The sequence below is a fragment of the Ornithorhynchus anatinus genome, chromosome 7 (genome assembly GCF_004115215.2).
Source record: "Ornithorhynchus anatinus isolate Pmale09 chromosome 7, mOrnAna1.pri.v4, whole genome shotgun sequence".
Lineage (NCBI taxonomy): Eukaryota > Metazoa > Chordata > Mammalia > Monotremata > Ornithorhynchidae > Ornithorhynchus > Ornithorhynchus anatinus.
This window is the reverse complement of record NC_041734.1, coordinates 49,246,481-49,271,694: the sequence shown is the minus strand read 5'-3', so window position 1 is coordinate 49,271,694 and position 25,214 is coordinate 49,246,481. Positions and strand designations below refer to the sequence as shown.

At 42.0% G+C, this 25,214-nt stretch overlaps 2 protein-coding genes across 7 annotated transcripts in view; both read left to right on the top strand.

Annotated features, from left to right (window-relative positions):
• The window catches only part of ATP13A3 (ATPase 13A3), a 102,317-nt gene extending 95,573 nt beyond the window's left edge, over positions 1 to 6,744 (top strand). For all 6 annotated transcript variants that reach the window (XM_029068893.2, XM_039912665.1, XM_029068892.2 and 3 more), the window contains one exon: positions 5,683 to 6,744. In XM_029068893.2, coding sequence (XP_028924726.1) covers positions 5,683 to 5,880 — 198 coding nt within the window. In that variant the 3' untranslated portion in view covers positions 5,881 to 6,744. The remainder of the gene's footprint in view (positions 1 to 5,682) is intronic.
• Positions 6,745 to 14,361: 7,617 nt separating this feature from the next.
• On the top strand, positions 14,362 to 16,923 carry GP5 (glycoprotein V platelet). The gene has a single exon (XM_001511758.4). It carries the CDS (start codon positions 14,368 to 14,370, stop codon positions 16,255 to 16,257), a length of 1,890 nt encoding a protein of 629 aa, XP_001511808.3. The 5' UTR covers positions 14,362 to 14,367; the 3' UTR covers positions 16,258 to 16,923.
• Positions 16,924 to 25,214: the final 8,291 nt, after the last annotated feature.

Below are 25,214 nucleotides of genomic sequence, written 5' to 3'. Positions count from 1 at the left end.
TTCTAAACACATTGAGCAGACTCCTGCTTTCGGGAATATCCTAAGTTTTTCATTTGTGTAGTGTATTGATCCATGTAGTGATGACATGGGGTGTCTTCCAAAAAATCGAGATGTAAGGTTTTGTCATTTTTTCCTGCAGATTCTGATTTCCGTGAGTCGTAGCATGCTTCCGTCCAAGGATGGGGCCCACTTTAACTTTGAGTTAATATTTCAATTAAGCAGTGAATAATTTAGGGAGTTGACTTTCGGGGCTGTGATTCAGTAATAGTAAAATTTTATTATGTTAACATAATTGAATATTAAGTAGTCTCTGTTCTATTCAGCTTGACCCAAAAGTTTTGTTGTTAGCGTGCTATTCAAATGGGTGGTTTCAAACGCTGCAGAAGACATGCAAGATGAGTTGTACGCAGAAAAGATATGCTATGTATTTAGCATAATATACTGTTGGCAGCATCACTGTGCATTTTCTAATTTGGTAGAATTTCTGGAGTCTTTGTTGCCTAGGATTTTTGTTTCAAATCCAGAAATGATTAATTTAGATAGTTAAGCCTTTCTGTTTAGGCTGGTTTTAGACTTTTACCGAATTAGGTAGAGAGTCACCTCACCCTTTAACTTCGTAGTTTTCATAAATTCACAATCTTTATGAAAGAATGTGATCCATTACCAATCAGTGGAATTTAGTGAGTGCTTACTGTGGGCAGAGGACTGTACCTGACCACTTGGGAAAGCACAATATAGTAGAGTTAGTACTCATTCAGTTCTTCAATCGTATTTAATGAGTGCTTACTGTGTGCAGAGCACTATACTAAGCGTTTGGCAAGGACAATTCAGTATCAAATGGAGGCAATCCCTGCCCACAATGGGCTCACAGTCTAGAAGACACTCACAGTCTAGGTGGGAAGGCAGACACGAAGGTAAATTATAGATAAGGGAAATATATCAAACACAGTACTGATTTATATTTGTAAGAAGATAATTATTTGAGTTCAGTTTTCCAGTACCTTTTAAAAAATGCAGTGTATTATCCACTTTATCTTGAATCATCTTTCTTGCCGTTGAATTGACACTTTGTTTCAGAGGAATTTAGGCATGTGGGGCTAATTAGGGAGACCCCCTTTCAACTAAAACATTTCTACTGCCAAATGATTCCCAAAATATTTTTTCTGTTTCATTTCTTCCTGCCTTGTCAGATTCAGAGAGATGAAAATTGAATCCCGTTAATTTATCTCCAGAGACTTCTGCAACAATATTTCCTTCACTGGGTTCCATGGAAAAGGGATGCAGAGAATCGATCAGTGGTATTTACTGAGCACTTACCGTGTGCAGAACACTGAATTAAGCGCTTGGGAGAGTACAATACAGAGTTAGTAGGCACATTCGGTGCCCACAGTGAACTTACAATGTAAAGAATACCAGGGAGTTAATTTGTATACATCTACTAAAATCTAGTTTATTCCTTGGTGATTGGTTTTGAAAATCAATCGATAGTATTTTTTGAATGCCTTTGTGTGCAGACCACTGTACTAAGTGCTTGGGAGAGTACAGTATGACAGAGTTGGTAGAAATGTCCCCTGCCTGAAACATGCTTCCAGTCTAGAGGACTGTGGAGAAAGAACTAATCTGAGGTAGAGAATATATGGTAGAGAAAGAAGTGAAATGTTTCTCATTCTAACTGCTAAGAATTACAGATACTTGCTCAGGAGATCGAATAGTAAACCCAGATTATTGTTAAAAATTATTCAACTGTAGATTAGGATTGGGAACAATGCCTACTACGTACGTGGCCCTAATACATATGTAATTTCACTATAACCATTTTGACATCCTTTCAATATTCATTCATTTGTTTTCACCCAAGAGAGGGGAAAATAAAATATTTGAACAGGTTCGTTGCTCCAGAAATACAACCTGGATAATTCTGTGCGGAATTATTGGACATGCAGTCATCTACTGAGAGAATTAGGCAAAGTAATATATAGTGACTATTAAAGTGCAGACAGTTCTTCCAAAAGCAATGGCCATGAAAATGCATGGTTTTAATAACTTATTACATTTACTCTACTTTCCCTTTTTATTTCAGGGATTTCTTTATAGAGTGAATTTGGTTTTGTCACAATTGATAAGGATTCTTGTTGCTCGTTGAGTTTTTGCCTGTCGACGACAGGGATTTATGTGTGTCACTCAGGAATTTGTCCTTGTCAGTGCTGCTCTGTCATTGCCACCTTTGGAAAATAGTGGCTGATTTAGGAGAAATTGTTTTAATAACAGGATGCCGATTGGGATAGCATGACTCACATGCTGTTAGAATTTATAAACAGTATTTTCCACCTCATAGCGCCAGCATTTTTCAGGCAGTTTAAACTAAAGCCAGGGATGTCGCCGTGTCTTGTTCCTACAATTATTTACTAATACTAATAATGTATACTTGCCCTCGTTGAAAGGTGTCTTGCCTCCTAGTTTTACGAGCATTAAGCCTTAAAACACCAATTATTAAAATGAATGAACTGAGGTAAACCCAGTTATTTTGCAAAGCTCTCACAGACAAAGTAGGGTTGGGATTGGAATTCCTAATTCTGATTTCAGCCCCTGTTGGAATCTGTAGACTCACACCCACGCTTGTTAAACTGCAGTTAGGCTATAGTATTTATATTCTTTTGCTCACAATTTATACTCAGTTTATAATATGAAGTTCTACATTTCTGATCTCTGATGGGGGTTAAAATCTGTATATTCTGGTGCATATTTTATTGTGGTACAAAGGAAGACTGTTAATGCCGCTTCTCGAAACCTTTTTCCAGTATATTACTATGGCCATCTAACACCTACCTGTCCCTCATGCGGATTCTCCCAGTCTAAAACTCAAGAGCAGTTGTAGTCTCCCAGCACGGGGACCCCCAGACCTTTTGGATAATTTGGGGACCTTCTTTATTGGTCCCAGGAGCAGGGGAAGTATTATTGCCTTTGGTCTCCCGTGGAGCTACAGTGACCTATTCTGTATTTGAGAATTATTAGTGACTTTGGCCTTCTTTGAGGCGGGGGAAGATGGGAGGATTATTTCAGGTGGAGATGAGCCGAAGTCTTTATTTTTCTCTAACCTCTCCCAAACCCCTGCCAGTAGGCGATGAATATCGGCGCTTCTCTCTCTGTCCCCCGACTAGGAAGTGATGAAAATCGGGGCTTCTGTAGCCTCCAGCTTCCTGGGCTTTGGGGTATTAAGTGCTTGCTTATCTTAGTCCTGTGGGATTTTTATCATCGCTCTCTGTTGCACAGTAACCCCTTTGTACCCTCTCCATTATCTCCTCTGTTCCATCTCTAACTCATCTTCCTATCCTCATTCCAACCTATCTGCTCCTTCCCTGTATACTGTTTTATGTTTTGTGTGTGTGTGTGTGTGTGTGTGTATATGTGATGCGTAGTATCTACTAACAAAGCTATATTAGCATGTTTGTTTCATTCCAGTTTTCTGGTGTATATGATTTGGGGTGGGAGGTGGAGGACTGGGAGATGGTTTTTAACAGTTGTCCATTGTTTTGTAGGGAGGAAATTTTTTGAAAAAGGTGCATAAAAATGAAAAGGTGATTGTCCATAAATAAGTGAATTTTAGTCATTGGTCGCACCCTACTCCACCGATTACTATATATTCAAAGTAGGGTAGAATGTTAGTTGCCCAAAAGTGAGAGTAAAGGTTATAAAAGGTCTAGCTACTAAACAAATTTGGGCTTAGCTCTCTTGAAAAAGAGTTTGCCACATTTTCTTCAAATATCTGGGTTGGTTTTTTTTCCAGTTTTTCCTATCCTTAGTTCATGTGCCTTTTCAGTTTGGGTAATTTGGTTATCCAGCTTTCTACTTTAACAGCATTTTGAATGTGGGAAAGGATGGTAGGGCACCTCACATGTTATAACACCAATAGTTTTTCACTTTCCAAAGTTTTGTTAGCTAATCCCAACAAACCTTTGAAATCGTTTATGCGTGGCTGAAGACAGAAGCAGCCCAAAAAAAGGTTTCTCTGACATGTAGTGGCAAATAACTTTGGTAATGACTGTATTATAGGCATGTTCAATACAAAATAATTTACTGGTTTTCAGTTGGGAGTTGGGGTTAATGATCTTTATTTCTCAACTGATGTTTCAATGAAGGAAGGGCCTAAGAGGCATTCATGGGTGTTATTCTAAGGTGTCACTTGCCTACCCATGGGATTCGGAGTAAAATTAGGGTACTTCATAGACTTTTTACACCTGTCCTTTTTCACTCTTTGGAGTATCTCAGGAGACAATCCCTGGGAAGGACCATGTCAGATCAGGACTAGAATTCTGGACATTCTTTGCCCCCTTCTGAGCAATTTCAGCTGAGTTGATTTGTCTCACAGGTGATTCAAATCAAATGGGTCAGCATTCGCTTTAAAGAGGCCAGGTGTGTGGCAGAGAGAACCATATTACTTTATGGCAAATCCACTGTGGCGTGAAATAAGAGGTAGTTAACCTCCTGCATATAGCTTTGCAACTGCTCTAGCCTCGCTACAGATAGCCACTTTTCCCCTTTAGAGTGAATTCAGGCTTAAAAAGCCACTTCATCCCCAACTCCCAAATGCTCCTGCTTAGAGAATCTGACCCTCCAAGCCTACTGGGGATGAAGAGGATGGGTTAAATGACCCAGATAAACTTTTACAATGAAGAGATGCTGTGGAATGCTCCAAGGTGTTTTGCCCACTTCCTAGTTTTCTGATTACTGTGATCTACAGCTATCCCCATTAAAAATTAGAAAGCAATTTTTAAGAACAATTATGTTTTCATACCAAAATGGATTTGGGGCTTTAGGGCACCTTATCAAGAGTTCAAATCTACAAAACCCAACTGTAAAAAGCTAAAGCTACCTCATTTCTGATGTACTATTTTTTTTAAAAAAAGTTTTCACTCAGCAGTAAAATTCAACTTTTCTGGGAAAGTTGGCACAATTAACGTAAAGCACGTAGCATCAGTGTAATCCAGTGGAGAGGAAATGCAATTGAAGGCCACTGTTTGTATTCATTCATTCAATCGTATTTATTGAGCGCTTACTGTGTGCAGAGCACTGTACTAAGCGCTTGGAAAGTACAATTTGGCAACAGAGACAATCCCTTTAATTAGTCAACTTCATTAGTAATTCAGGCATTCAAAATGTGATATATTTGCAACCAGTGATAGAGAAAAGTGTTTTTATGTAAACTAAGTTAAAATTTTAGTAGAAGGTAAAGAAGCCATTTCTCTTGTATATAAAAAGGGAAAAAAACCTCAATACAACCAACTCTCACTTATCAGTGGTAATGAGGGATTATGGATAGCAAGCAATCTTAAAATCCTCTCCATCAAATTCTTGTATAATCTTCTTTCCCTTTTCCTATCCACATTCCGGTGGTGATGCTAATAATGTAATTCCCAAAAGCAGAGAACGGAAAGGAGGAGGAAGACCAAAAGGCATGGGTAGTCTATAAATTGGATCATCAGTTTCCGAATAATTGAGAGTTGATTGTATTTGTAATATTTTTATGTGTTGGGTAAAAATATTTTGGGGGGGGGGGGGAGGCGCTCCTTTTTCTATATTGGACGTCTGTTTAAAATATATATCTTTAGTACAATATACAGTTTTTATCGACTCAGTTTATGTTCTTCAGACTACTCTAACCCATTTTTTCTCTCACTTCTTCAGGAGTCCGTAGATCAGTGGAAAAGATGCTGCTTATCTAGGGTGTTCGGCTGTAGAAAGAAAACTCCGAAAGCAAAGTACATGCATCTAGCTCAAGAACTGTTAGTTGACCCCGAATGGCCCCCGAAACCCAGAACCACAACCGAAGCCAAGCCTCCGGTCCGGGAGAATGGATCATATCAAGTCGTCACGATAACGTAACAGTAAATCTCAGTGGCATCTTTCAGAGCAGTGTTCAGAAGAATGTAATTTGAGGCCCACTTTTGATGTTTGTGTATATATTGGACTAATACAGAGTGCACATGTCCACATTTCAAACTATGCCCATTAAGATATCCAGGTCTTAAGGATTGATTTCCGTGTGTACAAGAGAGAGGAAGAAAAGACAAGAGGGATACTGTCTCTGTTATTTCAAGCAATGACTTTAATCTTTTTCCCACCCGGTAGGTTTATAAGAAAACAGTGTATTTTCAGAGAGTGTCCATTCTTATTGGTTTGGAAGATAACTGCTGTTTTATCTTGGGTGCACTTGTAGGCTTATATGCTTCATGACTTACATACTCTTATGTACAAACCCAAGCTTTGGCGAAAGCTTGTCAGCTGGGTCTTATTACTGCTGCGTGACTTTCGTGGGTCATTCGTTTCCTGCTCTTTGACGTGCTTTTGCCTATCGCAACTGTAATTAGAAGTGCATCACTTTTCACTGCTGGTAGTGGCAGAAGTCTCGGTTCTTCAAAGAAACGATCTCTCTTCCAAAGAGCATTCTGTACCCGGTGTGTTTGCTTATGTTTTGTGTAGCCCCTGAGGTTGAGTTGGGTTTGGGTAGTTTTCAGAGGTGATCGTGTATGATTTCCACTAAAACCTGTCACTAAATTCCCTGCTTATTTTTATCCTCAGGGTTCTTCTTTGTCATCTTTGGTGTTCCTCAAATATTGTAAATTAGTCCTATTTCACTGGGTTTCTGTAGGACGTTTGTGTCGGTAAATATCTTGAGAACTTTCACCGCAATGTAGAGATTCGCTCCGTACGGATTAAATGTTACTGGCTGGGTCTGTTAAAACCAAATGGAAGTGGAGAATTGACCATTTGTTCTGTGAGGTAATTCTCAGCAAAGATTTCTTAGCCTGAATTACCGACATAGGCCGTTTCTGGGAACAAATTAACCAGCTATTACTTTTATTCTCCACATAAGCTTTATAAGTTCACACATTTTTTTTTTAGTGTTTAAACTGGCATTTATTCAACTAATTGGAAACATCGAACGATGGGAGCACCAAAAAATAACGTACCGTCACTCCTGCTATAACATGGAAGTTTTCTTCGTGAAGAATCCGTCGTGTCATAGGAAAATCATATTTGAGTAACTATTGATTGATTGTAAATTAATGGGTTAGAGGATAGGTGGTTAGAAAGTACCACTGCAATGGGTATTTTTAAATACACTTCCTATATCATTATGTTAAGCACTGCGTCAAATGCTTTCACCGTTGCGCATTATTTTACAAAAACACAGAGGCAAAATAAGGTACAGCACAATTGTCTGAGGCTTCAGCAACCATCCTTGACCTATGCTACGCACATGTGCGCAATCATTTCTTCCTAAAGCAGATCTTGGGCCCCCTGGGCATTCTGTCACGCCCGGAACAGACTCGTGTTGCCGGAAGAACAATCCCTAATTCTTCCATTTTTTCATATCAACCAATCAGTGGTATTTTTTGAGTGCTTACGGTGTGCAGAGCGCTATACTAAGCACTGGGGAAAGTACAGTACAACAGAATTAGCGGACAAGTTCCCTGCCCTTATCTCATTTTGGGCAGGGAATGTGTCTACCAACTCTGTTATATCGCACTCCCCCAAGCCCGCAGTACAGTGCTTTGCACACGGTAAGCACTTTATAAAAACCGTTGAGGAGGAGGATGAGGATATCCAGTTGAGTAATGAGACCATGTTATAGCAGAAATGATTGTATCTTTTTTTCCCCTCTTAACCCTTGATATTTTTTAGAGAAGTTTTGGAAAGAGAAAAGATGGTAGATTTTGCATAACTGTGACCTTTTAATCTGCGTTGATCTTGGAAACAATACAGGACCATTAGGTGGGGGTCAGATGAAATTGTACAAGGCTGGTTATGATGTCGGGACTCTAGCACAAATGCGAGTAAGCAGATAACTTGATCATGAAAGTTTATGGAAGAAAATTGGTATTTGGGGAATCGAGGGATATGTTGTATTAAGTTTAACAGAATGGTCAAATACTTTCAAAACCCAATTTTCAGCCATGCATTTCCAAAATGGTTTGTAGTGGTCAAAGATAATTTCAGGACGCAAATGACTTTTTAGCATTCTTTATTGTTACGGATGAATTAGAGGGGACCAAAGCCTTTGATTTAATTTGAACATAATTTGTATTAAGATGGTCGTTACACCAAAGCTTTCTCTACAGTCAGTTCCTGCTAAGACGCTTATGGTTGTGATTTCGTGTACTTTTCCTTGTGTTTTCCAAGTTTCAAATTTAGAAGCCATTTAACAAATCCCACAAAATAGTTCTCCTTTTAAACTTCCTTTTAAAATGTACAGGCCCAAATAATGTCTTTCACGCTTGGATCACTGTTTTGACATTGCCACTGAAGGTACTTAGGATTATCATTGTGAAAATGTTTCCGGAAAAAAATGGATGACCAGAATGTTAGCCCATTCTGTCCTCAAAATAGTTTTGTTCCGTGAATATATAAGTCTATAAAGCTATGCATCTTAGACCTTTCGAGCTGTGATTTAGCATTGAATGCTAGAGTTGCTTACATGCGAACTTTTTTTTACTTCAGTCAAAATATGCACAAGTATTCTTTCAAAAACAATTGTTTAGTGTTTTTTCAAAAACTCAGCTGCTTAATTCAGAGGCAGACCTACGTGATTAAATTATTGGCTGATTTGTTGCATCAAGTAGCAGCTTAAAGATCCTAGTGACCTAATTGCATTTACTGCTTTAATTGAGAGCAGTTATTGCCAAGAGCAGATCACCTATTTTTGAAGCCTGCTTTTTTACCTCTTTAGGGTTTATATCAGATTTTATATTTCATCTGTCTATATGGTTTTCAAAAGTTGTGGATTTTTAAGTATGTGGAAGAGGCTTTGTAGGGAAGTTTAAATTTGAACCTTGAATAGGTTTATTTGTAAAATGTAACTGATGGCTTCCAAAATATGTAATTATTAAAAAAAAAAAGTCTTTGTGAAGATTCTCAAAAACTTGTGAATTCAGGTGAGCAGACTTAATTAGTGGTTCCTACGAAAAACCATTGATAGGTTCCTTCCTTTCCTTTCTACTGTGTAGGTCAGCGTTAACATAGAAATGTTGAGTCTGAATTTCATATTAAATTATTTGAGTGTATAAATATCTAAATTTTAAATCTGTACATGTCTTATTTTGATGTATTAAGATTTATAAATATTGCAATTTAAATTTTATTTATGCACATGCTTAAAGGACTGGTGTGTCCAGGAAAGTAATTGTTAAATAATGAAATGTAACTTTTTTACTTTTTTAATAAATAACCAGATTTTTAAAGTGTGTATCCCTCAGGGTTGTTTTTAAGGTTTTTTCCTCAAATATAATTAGTGGTAACTGTATGTTTTGTATTTTGTAGCAGTCTGCTGTAAAAAAAAAAATGCTGCAAATAATGCTTGAATAAAAATGGCCAAGCCAACAACATGAAAAAGATTTTTAAAATACTCATCTTATCACCTAAAATTCAAAACCATTACCAATTGCACTTGCATTTGAACAAGCTGTTGCAGTTTATTTTTTCATTTTCATGAAATGCAACAGTTGGACAAAAGCATGGTAAATAACTTAACTGAAATATGTCGGTATAGTATGTTTTAAAAAAGTTATAAATGCAGTAGCCTAACCTGGATGAAATAGAAGCTTTAGAAATTGCATGCAATTTTGACCTCTCAAAAGAGAATTTTAGTACATTTCTGGGGAAAGAGTGTGCTGAACACTTAGATTCTGGATGTTGATTTTTGTACAGTTTGTGCATTTATGGCTGTTTTAAATGTACTAGAATCTGAAAATTATGTAAACATTGAATCGAATCAAAATAAGTCATTTCCTGTTACCGTTTCAGGATTCCCCGCAGCTTGGCTTTCTCGAAGTTGGTTTATATCAGAGGAGATACTGTATCTTTATATTTTAAAATATGTATTGCTGCTCTAGAATGGTACCCCTTTGTCAAAAAGACAAACGTGCATAATTGTAAATTAAAAACTGTAAATAGCCTTGTGAGATCATTTTCTGATTAAAGCTATTCAAAATAAATCTAAAAGGAATTAAATAACTTTTCATTCTTTCTTACTGTGGAATTGTTTATTGTTGCCTTTTTCCAAGTCCAGTTTTACAATATAGTTTCTCCCATCTCTCCTCTGTCCTCTGTCCATTTGAACATGGTAAGTTCATTCATTCAGTGGTATTTATTGAGCACTTACTGTGTGCAGAGCACTGTACTGAGCGCTTGGAAAGTATAATACAGCAATAAAGAGGGACCATCCCTCCTCACAGTAGGCTTAGAGTTTAGAGAGGGGAAGACAGGCATCAAAACAAGTAAGCAGGCATCAATATATATATAATATATATATATTTGTGTGTGTGTGTGCTGTGGGGCAGGGAGCGGGGAGGAGCAAAGGGAGTGAGTCGAGGCGACGTGGGCTAAGGGAAAGGGGGCTTAGTCTGGGAAGGCATCTTGGAGGAGGTGAGCCTTCAGTTGGGCTTTGAAGGGGGGAAGAGGGATTGTTGGGTGGATCCGAGGAGGGAGGGCGTTCCGGGTCAGAGGGAGGACACGGGCCGGGGGTCGGCGGCGAGACCAGCGAGAACGAGGCACAGAGAGAAGGTCAGCACCAGAGGAGCGGAGTGTGCGGGCCGGGATGTAGGAGAGAAGGGAGGTGAGGTAAGAAGGGGCAAGGTGATGGAGAGCTTTGAAGTCAATAGTGAGGAGTTCTTGTTGGATATGGAGGTTGATAGGCAACCACTGGATGTTTTTGAGAAGAGGGGTCACCTGCGCTGAACCCTCTTTTCCCCCCATTTCCCTCTGCTCCTCCCCCTCTCCCTTCCCATCCCCTCAGCACTGTACTCGTCTGCTCAACTATATAGATTTTCATCACCCTATTTATTTTGTCAATGAAATGTACGTCGCCTCGATTCTATTTAGTCGCCATTGTTTTCGAGATGTTCTTCCCCTCGACTCTATTTATCGCCATGGTTCTCATCTGTCCGTCTCCCCCGATCAGACCGTGAGCCCGTCAAACGGCAGGGACCGTCTCTATCTGTTGCCGACTTGTTCATTCCAAGCGCTTAGTACAGTGCTCTGCACATAGTAAGCGCTCAATAAATACTATTGAATGAATGAATAGCAGCGTGGCTCAGTGGAAAGAGCCCGGGCTTCGGAGTTAGAGGTCATGGGTTCGAGTCCCGGCTCTGCCACTTGGCAGCTGTGTGACTGTGGGCAAGTCACTTCACTTCTCTGTGCCTCAGTTCCCTCATCTGTAAAATGGGGATAAACTGTGAGCCTCACGTGGGACAACCTGATTACCCTGTATCTACCCCAGCGCTTAGAACAGTGCTCTGCACATAGTAAGCGCTTAACAAATACCAACATTAACATTATTATGAATGAATGCTGTGTGACCTTGGACAAGTTACTTCACTTCTCTGTGCTTCAGTTACCTCATCTGTAAAATGGGGATTGAGAACGTGAGCCCCACGTGGGACAGGGACTGTGTCCAACCCAATATGCCTGTATCCATCCCAGGGCTTAGTACAGTGCCTGGCACATAGTAAGCACTTAACAAATACTGCAATTATTATTATTATTATTATTATTATTATTATTATTAATAAAAGTACCTTAAAGCCAAGTGAATAGTAAAGCAACGTGTTAGTGCTAGAGAAGCAGCTTGGCCTCGTGGATAAGAGCATGGGCCTGGGAGTCAAAAGGACCTGCCCTCTAATCCCGGCCCCGCCACTTGCCTGTGACCTTGGGCAAGTCTCTTAACTTCTTTGTGCCTCAGTTCCCTCAGCTGTAAAATGGGGATTAAGACTGCGAGCCCCATGTGGACAGGGACTGAGTCCAACCCGATTTACCTGTATCCACCCCAGTGCTTAGAACAGTGCCTGGCACACAGTAAGTGCTTAATAAATGCCACAATTATTATTGCTGTTATTAGTGACTAACCCCATCCTAAATGCTGACACAGCACAATTACCGACTGAAGACCTGGACAGGTGGACTGAACAATTTAACAGTGTTCTCAGCTGCCCCTCAGTGATCTGGAGCAGTTTGCTCTAATAAACCATTTCGCATTTCCGTCACCCATGCGAGAGAAGCAGGATGGTTTAGTGGAAAGAGCCGGGGCCTGGGAGTCAGAGGACTTTAGTTTTAATCCCGGTTCTGCCAGCTGCTTGCTGTGCGACCTTGAAAAGTCGGTTAACTTCTCTGGGCCTCGTTTCCTGAACCTAAAATGGGGATTCAATACCTGTTCTCCCTCCTACTCAGACTGTTAGCCCCATGTGGGACGGTGACTGTCCGACCTAATTACCTTGCACCTTCCCCTGCGCTTAGGACAGGGTTTGATTCCCAATAAGGGCTTAACAGATGCCATTAAAAAGTGAACACAAAAAATACTGAAGGCTATAAATCAGACTGAAAAGGCCTCTAGTCCAAATGGCATTCTTGAGGAAGTAACGAGCAGGGAGGCTCAAAGCTCACCAGAAATCTCCAGACCAGCTGGATATTATGTGGGGATGGGGTAAGGAACCAGAGGAGTTCAGAGGTATGCACTCGGTCATCTGCAGAAAAGGAAGGGCAGTAGAGCCCTTGTGTATGGCTCTATTCTCCTAAGTGCCAAGTACAATGCTTTGCACACGGTAAGCACTAAATAAATAACGATTGAATGAGCGAATGAAGTGATAGCCCCTGTGGGATTTTTCTCCAGACCATTTTGGGAAAGATCCTAACCTGAATTACGATGTACTGTCTAACTAATCAGCTGGTGGGAAAAAAAAAAGTGTGAAACCCATGTGGCTTTTGATCTGGACGTAGAAGGGCAGACATCTTCCCAGGTACACCGCTGGAGAGAGAATCATGTGCCTGTGATGGGAAGGTTAAAAAAACTGGGGTTTCAAGACGGAGATCATTTGGGGCAGGGAATGTGTCTGCGAACTGTGTTGTACTCTCCCAAGTAGGCGCTCAGTAAATGTCACTGATGAAAAGAAATCTGAAGTCAGTAGTTGTAAAGGAGGGGCTCAAACCTGATTCTTCACGGAGTAAATGGAAATGGGCATGGCTGGATCTGCACAGATCAAAGGAAGGGGGAGGGGAAGGGAATTTTACATATGTACATTTTAGACTATAAGCTCATGGACAGGGAATATGTCTGTTATTGTTATATTGTACTCTCAAGCGCTTAGTACAGTGCTCTGCCCACAACAAGTAGTCAATAAATACAACCGATTGATTGATTTGAGTTGCTCAATGTAGACAGCCCAGATAATTCAAATCCCAAAGTTAACGTATTTAGCCCAAATTAGCTGATTACACTTTCACAGAAAATCTGGGGTTTTTTTCCTCCCTTTCATCTCCCTTTTTGAGGGAGATAATAATATGAACCAATATGGAAATTGTCTTCTAGCTCCTATTTTCAATATTTAACTATCTTAAGTTATTGTTTGAGATGAACTTTTAGTGGTAGGATTATTTTGGGGACTGTGTTTTGGCATGGTCTTATCTTCAGGATACGTTTAAGCTTCCGTTCTTCCTGTCGAAATTGCAGAATCATTTGAGCGATGAAAACCTCTCAGTTTCTTGCTAGCTTTCTTTTGACAGCGGCAGTTTTCCAGGTAAACTCATGTAATTTTTATATTAATGTGATGGCAATTTATGGGGATGAAGACGTTGGACTGTGCACCCTAGGCAAGAAATTGTATAGTGAATAGTAAGGTGTGAACTTTTTGCAGATAAATACAGTTTGCTGCTTGATCATCCGGAAAGTGAAAATGAGCCCAAAGTAGAATCTTTGATGATCCAACTTTTAATTTCTGTCTGTTTGAAATTACACTCTTCAACAGAAGAGTTCTTTCAAAAGCTTTGTTTTGGGATATATTGCTCTGTTAGTCATGTGGGCTTTAACCTTGGTTAATTTAGAATTTCACTCTCATTGTTAATATACTAATCTCATGATAGGCATTTTCACAGGGTAAAATAATGTAGGAATATTCATGTTTCCAAGAAGGTCATTGTTCATACGTGATTAGTGTTAGGCTTGAATTTAAAAGTTTGAACAGAATCAGGGTTGATTAATTGTTTTTTCATTTTGCAAAATCCATTTAACTGGAAATTTAAGGAATTGGCTATCATGCATTTGTAAGTTTAAAATTACCTTGTAAGATGTGCCGTTTTTCAAAGGCAGTACATTCAGTTCCTCCCTGTCCTAAGGTTCCATGTAGAATCATTAGTTATATTTAGACTGCAATGAAATTTAGTCTAAAAATTTGCATTTTTCTTGCCTAAGCTATTTCATTCGGTAAAACAGACCAAAACAAAAAGATATGTTTGTCAGTCCTTTTGACAGTAGATAAAGTGAAGCTCCACAGTACCGACTTCTAAATTACATCCATTATTATTCCAGGTTCCTAGGTGAGGATGCTGGTCATTCTTTTCTTTATGCTTCTGCACCTTTCCCTTCAAGCGAATGCCTTCATCTGCCCAGAAGCCTGCAGATGTATTTTCCGAGATGCTATCCAATGTTCTGATATTAGAATTCAAGATATTGCAGTGTTGGACCTGCCTAAAAATATGACCCAGATCCTCATATCAGGAATGAGTTTAAGTAATCTGAAGGCTAGTAGTTTTAAGGGAATGACCATCTTGCAGCGCCTTATTCTGACAGGAAATCACATTTCTACAATTGATTCTGGCACATTCAATGATGTGGTGAAACTGAAAACACTGAGACTCTCTCACAATAAAATAGCCAGGCTCCCAAATGGATTGTTTGACGAACTGATGCTCCTTGAACACTTATTTCTAGACAGGAATAGTCTAACGAACATTAGCCAAAACATGTTCGATAACTTAGTGAATTTGCAGGAGCTCTGTTTGAATAAAAATCAACTAAGATGGTTTCAGAGTGGGCTCTTCAGAAATCTTGTGGAGCTGGAAATTTTGGATTTATCCAGAAATAATTTGGCGAACTTGCCTAAAACCATATTTCACACCCAAACTAAACTCAAAAAGCTAGCACTCTATTCAAACAGACTCACATATTTAGAGTCTGGATTATTTGGTAATCTAAGGGCGCTGGTTGAGCTCCAGTTGCACGGAAATAATATCTACTCTATTGCACCGGGTGCGTTTGACAGCCTTCAAAAGCTGCAGAGTTTGACTCTCTCTGGAAACAACATACGGTCGCTGCCTCGTGGACTCTTCCTTTACTTGCACAATTTGACCGAATTGACACTATCTGAAAATCCACTGAGAGAGCTCCCAGATGTGTTATTTGGAGAAATGGTGAATCTAAGAGAAATGTGGTTGAATCATACCCAGCTCTGCTCTGTACCAGATTTCATTTTCAGCAACATGACCCATTTAGAGATATTAGGATTGACTGTGAACCCTAATTTGAGTGTTCTCCCAAAGAATGCATTTAATGGCCTAAATGAGCTCTTGGTACTTTCTCTGCACTCAAACAATCTCTCCACTCTACATGAAGATAGTTTAAGAAGTCTTCTGAAGCTCCGAGAAATTTCTCTCCGGCACAACAAGCTCGAAACCCTTCCAAGTTCCCTTTTCTTAAATCTCATTGGCCTGGAGGTGGTTTACCTTAACAGCAATCAGTTGAAGAACCTTCCTGGAGTTTTCTCAAGTTCTTTACTAAAACTTAAAGAGATCGTTCTCGATGACAATCCATGGAAATGTGACTGTAACATTACCGAGTTCAAAAGATGGCTCCAAAAGAACCCAGAAGTTGTAAAGAATCCCACATCTCTACGTTGCAGCAGTCCCGAGGAATTAAAAGATGCATCTCTCTTGTCTTTATCTGATGATCAGATCAACTGCCAGATTTCTCCTGGAGATTTTTCAGAAGTCCAAGTGTTTTCAAAGTTACCCTCCACCAACTCTGATACACGGATTACAAATGAACTAACCAGGCTGCAGATTTCAAGTTCACCTTTTTCATCCTCAGAAATGAAAGAGGACACTGAATGGTCTTGGTTTACTTCCATGGAAAATTCAGAAAACTACCCAAATATGGAAAACCTGTCAAGAATGATTCCTAAAAATGGACTTGGGGCCAGTAAATTAGAAGTTCCAAAGGAGGAGTGGTTATTTCTTAATTTGAAGATTCCATATAGTAAAGTGCTTTTTCTTCTTTATTTATTGTTTTTGGTCATGCAGGTTGTTCTCATTGTTATCGTTTCGTTTATTGCCTCGAAAATACAGCAGCTTTTTCCAAACCTTATTCATCCAGTTGTTCTGACAAGAATTTTGCCTCATGATACTGAAAAGAAACCTGGCTCCCGCATAATCTGAAAGTGTTGATTTCTATTTTTTTAGACATTCGGGTAAGTATAATTAGCAAAATATGGTGGAGATGGATAACCGTGAAAATGATGTGTATGTGTGTGAGATAGAACTTCATGGAACGTCATACGTTTTCCCCAAATCTACTTTTACGTTATTTATCAATCAATCAGTTCATCTGAGTTTAGCCACAGTTTAGACCTCGTATGGGGATTTTAAGTTTCATTTTTTAATGTAGCATGTGCGCTCAATTCTGCACTCTGTGTGAATCCCTCCAAATAGATCAGACACTATCAAGTTTAAGCTTTGTTAACTTTTGCTTAAGTTGTTTAGATGACAGCTCACAATGTTGCATCTCTTCAGCTTCATGAGACGGCACAATCCAGTCACCTGCTTTCACGCAAAGCTAAAAAAATCCATCATCCATTTTTCCTTCCTGTCTATTTTATCCACCTTCTAGGTTTATTTCATCAATTTACTGATATGGGGAGTTCTATCTATGTTTGTAGCCCTAGTTGTCATTCACAAGAAATTGTGCCTTCCATGATCCTCCCACAGGCAATAAACTATGTTATTTTGCTTAAGAGACTTTGTGGGTTATTGGTTTGTCAATTGTTTAATCCAACTGTCCTCTATTAAAGCTAATTCCTTTTGCTATTGCTTATTATTATGTATTTTCAGGTATTCTTTGTAATTGAATATAGTTATTCAAAACAGAATGTTTTTATCCAGTAAAACTTCTGATATAGAGTTATGATTCCGCTTCTTCTTTTGAAGGTGCGAGTGAAGAAACATGATATATGAAGGTTTTTTTCCTGTGCCTTTTAAAAAAAAACACCCTTAAATTATGTTTGATTCTCAAGTTAATAGTGAATTTCAGAATAAATCTTCCTCACTGAGCCACTTTATCAGTTTGAGGTAAAAAAAAAAAAGCCTTCGTCTGCCCAAGTTCTCACCCTCTAAAGCCTGTGTGGACTCTGGGATTTGGGAGTAAATCTGCTATTTCCCAGACTACTGGGCTGGGAACTGGAACCATATCTAATTCCCACCTGTTTTTTCCCGGTGCTTAGGGGCAGTACAGCGTGGCTCAGTGGAAAGAGCCCGGGCTTGGGAGTCAGAGGTCATGGGTTCGAATCCCAGCTCTGCCACTTGTCAGCTGTGTGACTGTGGGCAAGTCACTTTGCTTCTCTGTGCCTCAATTACCTCATCTGTAAAATGGGGATTAAGACTGTGAGCCTCATGTGGGACAACGTGATGACCCTGTATCTCCCCCAGCGCTTTGAACAGTGCTCTGCACATAGTAAGCGCTTAACAAATACCAACATTATTATTATTATTATTATTAATTGTAGATTTTAAGCGCTTACTAAGTGTGAGGCACCGTTCTAAGCGCTGGGGTGGATACGAGCAAATCGGGTTGGACACAGTCCCTGTCCCCGCATGGGGCTCATAATCTTAATGCCCATTTTACAGATGAGGTAACAGGCACAGAGAAATTCAGTGATTTACCCAAGGTCACACAGCAGACAAGTGGTGGAGTCCAGGATTAGAACCCATGTCGTTTGACTCCCACACCCGTGTTCTATCCACTAGGCCATGCTGATTCTCCACAGTAAGCATTTAATAGTACTTCTACTAGGGGGTTTGAGGGAGAGATGGGGCTCACTGTGCTGATCCCGGCTCTGCCAGTTGTCGCTGTGTGACCCTGGGCAAGCTGCTTAATTTTTCTGTGCCTCAGTTACCTCATCTGTAAAATGGGGATTAAGACTGTGAGCCCCATGCGCGATAACCTGACGACCTTATATCTACCCCACAATTTAGAACAGTGCGTGGCACCTAGTAAGCGCTTAACCAATACCATAGGTATTATCCAGCGCTGAGAACAGTGCTTAGTATATGATAAGCACTTAACAAATTGTTTTTACGAGATGTTCTTCCCCTTGACGCTGTTTAGTGCCATTGTTCTTGTCTGTCCGTCTCCCCCGATTAGACTGTAAGCCCGTCAAACGGCAGGGACTGTCTCTATCTGTTGCCGACTTGTTCATCCCAAGCGCTTAGTACAGTGCTCTGCACATAGTAAGTGCTCAATAAATACTATTGAATGAATGAATGAACAAATACTATCGTTATTATTATTTTCAAGGATCTTATCAGGCAGCCAGTTTTAACTGATGAAATGGCATTTGCTATGTTAACTACTATAGCTTTCGTTTGTCTCCCTCTCCATCCCCGGTCCCCGCAGATTATAAACCCTTCATAAGTGAAAAACTGTGTCTATTGAGTGTCCAAGTGCCTAAGCTAGCATCCTGCGCAGCCGGATGCAAGAGATGCCGCACGCGTTGGATCAGGCCTGTGAGGTAAAATAAGAAATCCGCTTGAGTCTCGAGGATTTTTCCAGTGGGGGAGTCCCGAGTCTCTTCCAGAATGGCCGTTTGTGTTTTTTTAAGTATTTATTGAGCACTTACTATGTGCAGAGCACTGTACTAAGCGCTTGGAATGTACAGTTCGGCTACAGATAGAGACAATTCCCTGCTGTTCACACCCTGGTGCTTCTTCCCAAGTCGTGCCTCGGGAAGTGCAAGTCCCAGCCAGCCCATGGGCCAGTCAGGGGGTGGGCGGGGGGTAGGGACTGTCGCCAGTCGAGAGTTGGGCCCTGGTGGCACTTGGATTCCTGAGCAGTCACACCTGCTGCTCCGGAAACAGCCCTCCTGGGCTAGGGAGAATTTCTGACTGCAGCTGAAGGAACCGTCCGTCAGTCAGTCATTCAGTCAATCACATTCCTTCATTCAGTAGTAATAATGTTAATAATGATGTTGGTATTTGTTAAGCGCTTACTATGTGCAGAGCACTGTTCTAAGCGCTGGGGGAGATACAGGGTAATCGGGTCGTCCCACGTGAGGCTCACGGTTAATCCCCATTTTCCAGATGAGGGAACTGAGGCACAGAGAAGTTAAGTGACTCGCCCACAGTCACACAGCTGACAAGTGACAGAGCCGGGAATCGAACCCATGGCCTCTGACTCTGAAGCCCAGGCTCTTTCCGCTAAGCCACGCTGCTTAGTACGTAGTATTACGTACTACGTAGCCACGCCACGTAGTATTTATTGAGCGTTTACTACGTGCAGAGCACTGTACTGAGCACTTGGAATGTACAGTTCGGCAACAGATAGAGACAAGCCCTGCCCATTGACGGACTTACAGTCTAAGCAGGGGAGACAGATAAAAAACAAGACAACGAAATCATGATAAATAGAATCAAGGGGATGTTCACCTCATTAACAAAATAAATAGGGTAATAAAAATATATATATAGAGCGCTTATTGTGTGCAGAGCACCATACTAAGCGCTTGGGAGAGTACACTACATTAATTAACACGTTCCCTGCCCACAGCGAGGTTACAGATTAGAGGGGATGACAAACATTAATATAAAGAAAGAAATTACAGATAGTCATTCAATAAGCGCTGTGGGGCTGGGAGGGAGGATGCATAAAGGGAGCATGTTAGGGTGATGCAGAAGGGAGAGGGAAAGAGGAAAAGAGAGCTTAGTCAGGAAAGGCCTCTTGGAGGAGATGTGCCTTCAATAAGGCTTTGAAGTGGGGGAGAGTCGCTATCAGACAATAATAGTAATAATAATGTTGGTATTTGTTAAGCGCTTACTATATGCAGAGCACTGTTCTAAGCACTGGGAGATACAGGGTAATCGCAGTCTTAATCCTCATTTTACAGATGAGGGAACTGAGGCACAGAGAAGTGAAGTGACTTGCCCACAGTCACACAGCTCACGAGTGGCAGATCCGGGATCCGAACCCATGACCTCTGACTCCCAAAACCGCGCTCTCTCCACCGAACGACGCTGCTTCGGAGGGAGGGTGTTCCAGGTCATAGGCAGGACCTGGGGGGAGTCAGTGGCGAGATAGAGGGGATTAAGCTACGGGGAGAAGGTTAGCATTCATTCATTCAATAGTATTTATTGAGCGCTTACTATGTGCAGAGCACTGTACTAAGCGCTTGGGATGAACAAGTTAGCATCAGAGGAGCGACGAGCATGACAGACAGCATGGCCTGGAGGTCAAAGGACCTGGGTTCTAATCCTGCCTTTGCCTTTTACCTCGTGCGTGACCTCGGGTAAATTACTTAATTTCTCTGGGCCTTAGTTCTTTCACTGGTAAAATGGGAATACCTGCTGTCCTTCCTATTTAGACTGCGAGCCTCAAGTAAGACAGGGATCCAGTCTGGACTGATAATCTTGTATCTGTCCCAGTGCTTAGCACACAGTGTTTGCTTAACAAATACCACAATTATCATAATCATTAACAGCTTCCAGTTCAGCTGTTGCAGTGATGACGGAACTGAGGAGGAAGAGGAAGAGCATAAGTCAAGGCATTCTGCTGCTCATAAAGAGAGATCCTTAATAGATGTTTTTAAATGGTATTTGTTAAGCACTTACTATGTGCCAGGCACTGTACTGAGCACCGGAGGGAAATACAAGCTAATGGGATTGAATACAATCCATGTCCCACATGGGGCTTACAGTATTGATCCTCATTTTGCAGATGAGGTAGAGGCACAGAGAAGTTAAGTGACTTGCCCGAGGTCACACAGCGGGCAAGTTCTGGAGCCGAGATCAGAGCCCCGGTCCTTCTAACATCCCGGCCCGTGCTCTATCTTTTAGGCCATACTGCTTTCCTGCCTTAAATCTATTGGAAAGGGACTGTCTGCCCCCATAAGCCAGAGAACAAAAGGGTCCTGGGGAGGACAAAAGGGCGGGGGGCAGAAGCACACCCCTGTGACACACACAAACACACAACACACAAACTACCCCTCACCCCCAACTACTCCTAGACGACTGAGGACGGTGGGGACAGACGTAAGTGTGCCATAGGCCGGGCAGCAACAGAAGCCAGGGCTCCTGCCGGCGCAGTAGCGGCTTGGCCAAAGCTGGCCCTTTCAGGTTTTTGAATGGATATTCATTCATTCATTCAATAGTATTTATTGAGCGCTTACTATGTGCAGAGCGCTGTACTAAGCACTTGGAATGGACAATTAGGCAGCAGATAGAGACAATCCCTGCCCATTGACGGGCTTACAGTCTAATCGGGGGAGACAGACAGACAAAAACAAAAGCAAGAAATAGGAGCAAGGAGATGTACTTCTCATTAACAAAATAAATAGGGTAATAAAAATATATACAAATGAGCAAATGAGCACAGTGCTGAGGGGAGGGGAAGGGAGAGGGGGAGGAGCAGTGGGAAAGGAGGGAAAGGGGCCTTAGCTGAGGGGAGGTGAAGGGGGGGGGCAGAGGGAAAAGGGGAAGCTCAGTCCGGGAAGGCCTCCTGGAGGAGGTGAGCTCTCAGTAGGGCTAGGAAGAGAGTCAGTTTGGCGGAGGTGAGGAGGGAGGGCGTTCCGGGACAGCGGGAGGACGTGGGCCATCCCGTGCCAGCTTGGGACACGTGACCTTTCTTGCACGGCAAATGCCTGTCCATGGCCCGGAAGGGTCAGTTCAGCCCCGGGGACTATGGGGCAGCAGGAGTGGCTCTAAGCGTTTAGTACAGTGCTCTGCACATAGTAAGCGCTCAATAAATACTATTAAATGCTATTGAATGGTGAATGCTGCTGGGGAAGTGGAGGGCAGGAGCGGCCTCAGTACTTCATCTGTAAATTGGGGATTAAGACTGTGAATCCTATGCAGGATAGGGACTGTGTCCAACTCGATTAGCTTGTACCCACCCTAGCACTTAATACAGTGTCTGGCACATAATAAGTGCTTAACTTTTTTTTAAAGAGGGTCAATGAGATACTCAGGTGTTGTCAGTCTTTCCCCAAACCCCTTTGCCACCCCAGGGCAGAGCTTCTCGGGAAGAAGCTACCTTCCCCTAGAGGAAAGATAGTTGTTTCTGTTAACCACCCGTCATCTTTCTGCAACAAGATATCGAATTGAACCTCTCTTGCCACCTGTTCATTCCGAGAAGTCGTTTTAATGTTCAAAAGGTAACGTGAAATTCTAAAGTCTCGTATATTTCCTGCCTGAAGTGGAAAGATAAATATTTTCATTGACGTCACAGCTCCGTTTTTATCATCTCTGTAAGACTAAAATTTGTGACTGGAAATGTATTGAAATGTATAATTAAAACCACACCTTCGAGAAAAGACATTTTGGGTCATCGGCTTTTAAAGAAATATTCATTTTCATTAGGGCGTGCCGGCAGGAATTAGTAATTCCGGTGAATGTAACTTGGGTGTATTGCTCAGTGGCAACATATACTGAACACTCCGTCATTTGCCGAATGGAATGTTGAGGTGATTCAGTCACCCTAGTAAATGTCCAGGCCATTAATTTTGTAAGAAGGCTGGGAACGTAGCAATTGAAGCTGCATCGCCCATTTCAAAGCAACAAAATATGAAGTTCACATGCCGATTCTTTGATTTATTTCCATTTTAGCACAGGGAATGATGGCAGCGGGCATTTCTGGGATATTAGAGAAGCAGCGTGGCTCAGTGGAAAGAGCCTGGGCTTGGGAGTCAGAGGTCATGGGTTCGAATCCAGACTCCGCCTCTTAGCTGCGTGACTGCAGGCAAGTCACTTAACTTCTCTGTGCCTCAGTTACCTCATCTGGAAAATGGGGATGAAGACTGTGAGCCTCACGTGGGGCAACCTGATTACCCTGTATCTACCCCGGCGCTTAGAACAGTGCTCGGCACATAGTAAGCGCTTAACAAATACCAACATTGTTATTATTGATGATCCCAAGAGAGCACCATTTCTTCACTGGCCAGTATTCCCATGTGTCTTGCCTACTGGATCCTAGGAAATGTGATTTCTGGGTTAGCTCATTGGCCAATCCAGCCCAGTGTTCTGATACTAACCCAGCAGCATCCAAGAGTTTTTGCAGTAGGAAACGTGATCGTTGCCTCAACCCACAACCTCACGTTGATTAGGTATGTGCATTAGAACCTCTTTAACTTTTCCTTTTAATGCTCCTGATTTTCTCCCCAAGAATCGACAGCGAAACGTCATCATCATCGATGGTATTCTTTAAGCAGTTACTGGCTGCAGGACACTGTGCTAAGCGCGCTTGGGAGAGTACACCACAATGAGATCGATAGTCACAACAGGCGTGAATCAGATGAAAGGATTTCTGGACCACGTGTGGGGTAGGAACACGGCTCAAAAAGAGAGAAAAGGGGGGAAAGAGAGGAGAGGGAGGGGACGGAAAAGGAGTGACGTGAGGAAGCACGGTTGAAGAAGAGGGAGCGGAAAGAGTTGGAAAAGGGCAGGAGGAGGAGGTGTGGGAAGGAGAAGGAGGAACTTAAGTAGCCGCTATCCTTTTCCTACTTGGCTGTGGTTCCAGAGCTTCCCTTCACTACTGTCCTCAAGCCTCAACATTTCTGCCGAGGATAGGAACTATCCTTGACAATTGTCAACAGCTATACTCAATTCTGCCGAGGACACGGGGCTGCTACTGACGGGGACATCCGCAGCCCTCGACGGTAGCAGCCGCCCCTCCACCTTCCGAATGACACCCGTGGGCCCAATGGCAGTTTTCGTCTCAGCCGAGACGTGCTTTTGGCCGCCATCCATCCGTCAGGTGTCGATGGGGGTAGGTGTTGCTGCCGTGGCTGCTGAGGAGGAGCCTCTTCCTCCTCTACCCTGCCGCTGCCATTTACTGCTGCGCTTGAGACATTCACTCTTGCAACCAGGCGTCAGACCCTTCGAGAGTGGAAGAGGCTCTCCAGTAGTGGAAAGTGCCCACCCAAATCTGGCCCGTCCATTCACTCCACTCAAATATGAATTTATCCAGGCTTCCTCAACACAGGCCTGCACAATTTCTTGTGATATTGAAACAAACTAGCTTCCCCACAGCTGCCTGAAGCAACGTCTCTTTAATCCTTCTACTTTCGATCCTGATGTGCTCCGATTTTGTGGCATTCGTTAAGTGCTTAGTATGTGCCAGGCCCCGTACTAAGCGCTGGGGTAGATACCAGCTGATCAGGTTCACAGTCCGTGTTATGTTGAATTCCCAGGACTATGATTTTTGAGCCACTGGTCTGCTGTTTCATTCATTTGATCATATTTATTGAGCACCTACTGTGTGCAGAGCACTGTACTAAGGGCTTAGAAAGTACAGTTCAGCAACAAACAGAGACAATCCCTGCCCACAATGGGCTCACAGTCCAGAAGACTGCTGCTCACAATTCAAAATGGTGGGAAGTGCTAGGTGGAGATCGTGTGGTTAGGGTAGTTTTCCCAGGTGTTGAAATCGCTGGACATTCTTACTGCTGACATAGCTTGGTATCCCGATTGACAGGAGAGTCCGGTTGTCTTTTGCTCCGCCCTAGATTTTGTTACTGTTTTGTTGGTCTCTAAGGAATGCCCTGTTGCCTCCTCGAGCATCAGCAGTTTGAGGGACAAGGATAGCAACTAGAAAACTGAAACTGTCTCCATCGATTAGGCTGACCTGCTGAGGCCCAGATTGGAGTCCCAATCTTGTTGATACTTAGGCTACTTGGTTGTATTCTTTTTTTAAAAAAAATCCTTTCCAAAACATGTCTATTCCATATGGACAACTCCCACTCCCACCCTAGATGATGGCCTAGTCAGTCAGTCGTATTTACTGAGTGTTCACTATGTGCAGAGCACTGTACTAAGCGCTTGGGAGAGTACACTAGAACAATAAACAGACACATCCCCTGCCCACAGTGAGCTTACAGGCTAGAGGAACAGCTTCATCAGTACCATCTTCGAACCCCACTCGTCATCAAACGGCAGGACAAAATTAGCAACGACGAGATCAACTCTACCAGCACTGAGGCAACACACGCAGCAACGCAATTAAGGGACAATTAAGGAGAATGGATGACGACTGGATACCCGACAGCTGCTGTTTGGGAAACTGAAAGGGGATACATGAGTCAAGAGGGTTAAATACAAGGTTAAAGACGTAGCGAAGCACATGGTCTCGATGT

What these genes read in the sequence shown, in the direction of transcription:
- GP5 (XM_001511758.4), top strand. Translation starts at nt 14,368, where the DNA reads ATGCTGGTCATTCTTTTCTTTATGCTTCTGCACCTTTCCCTTCAAGCG.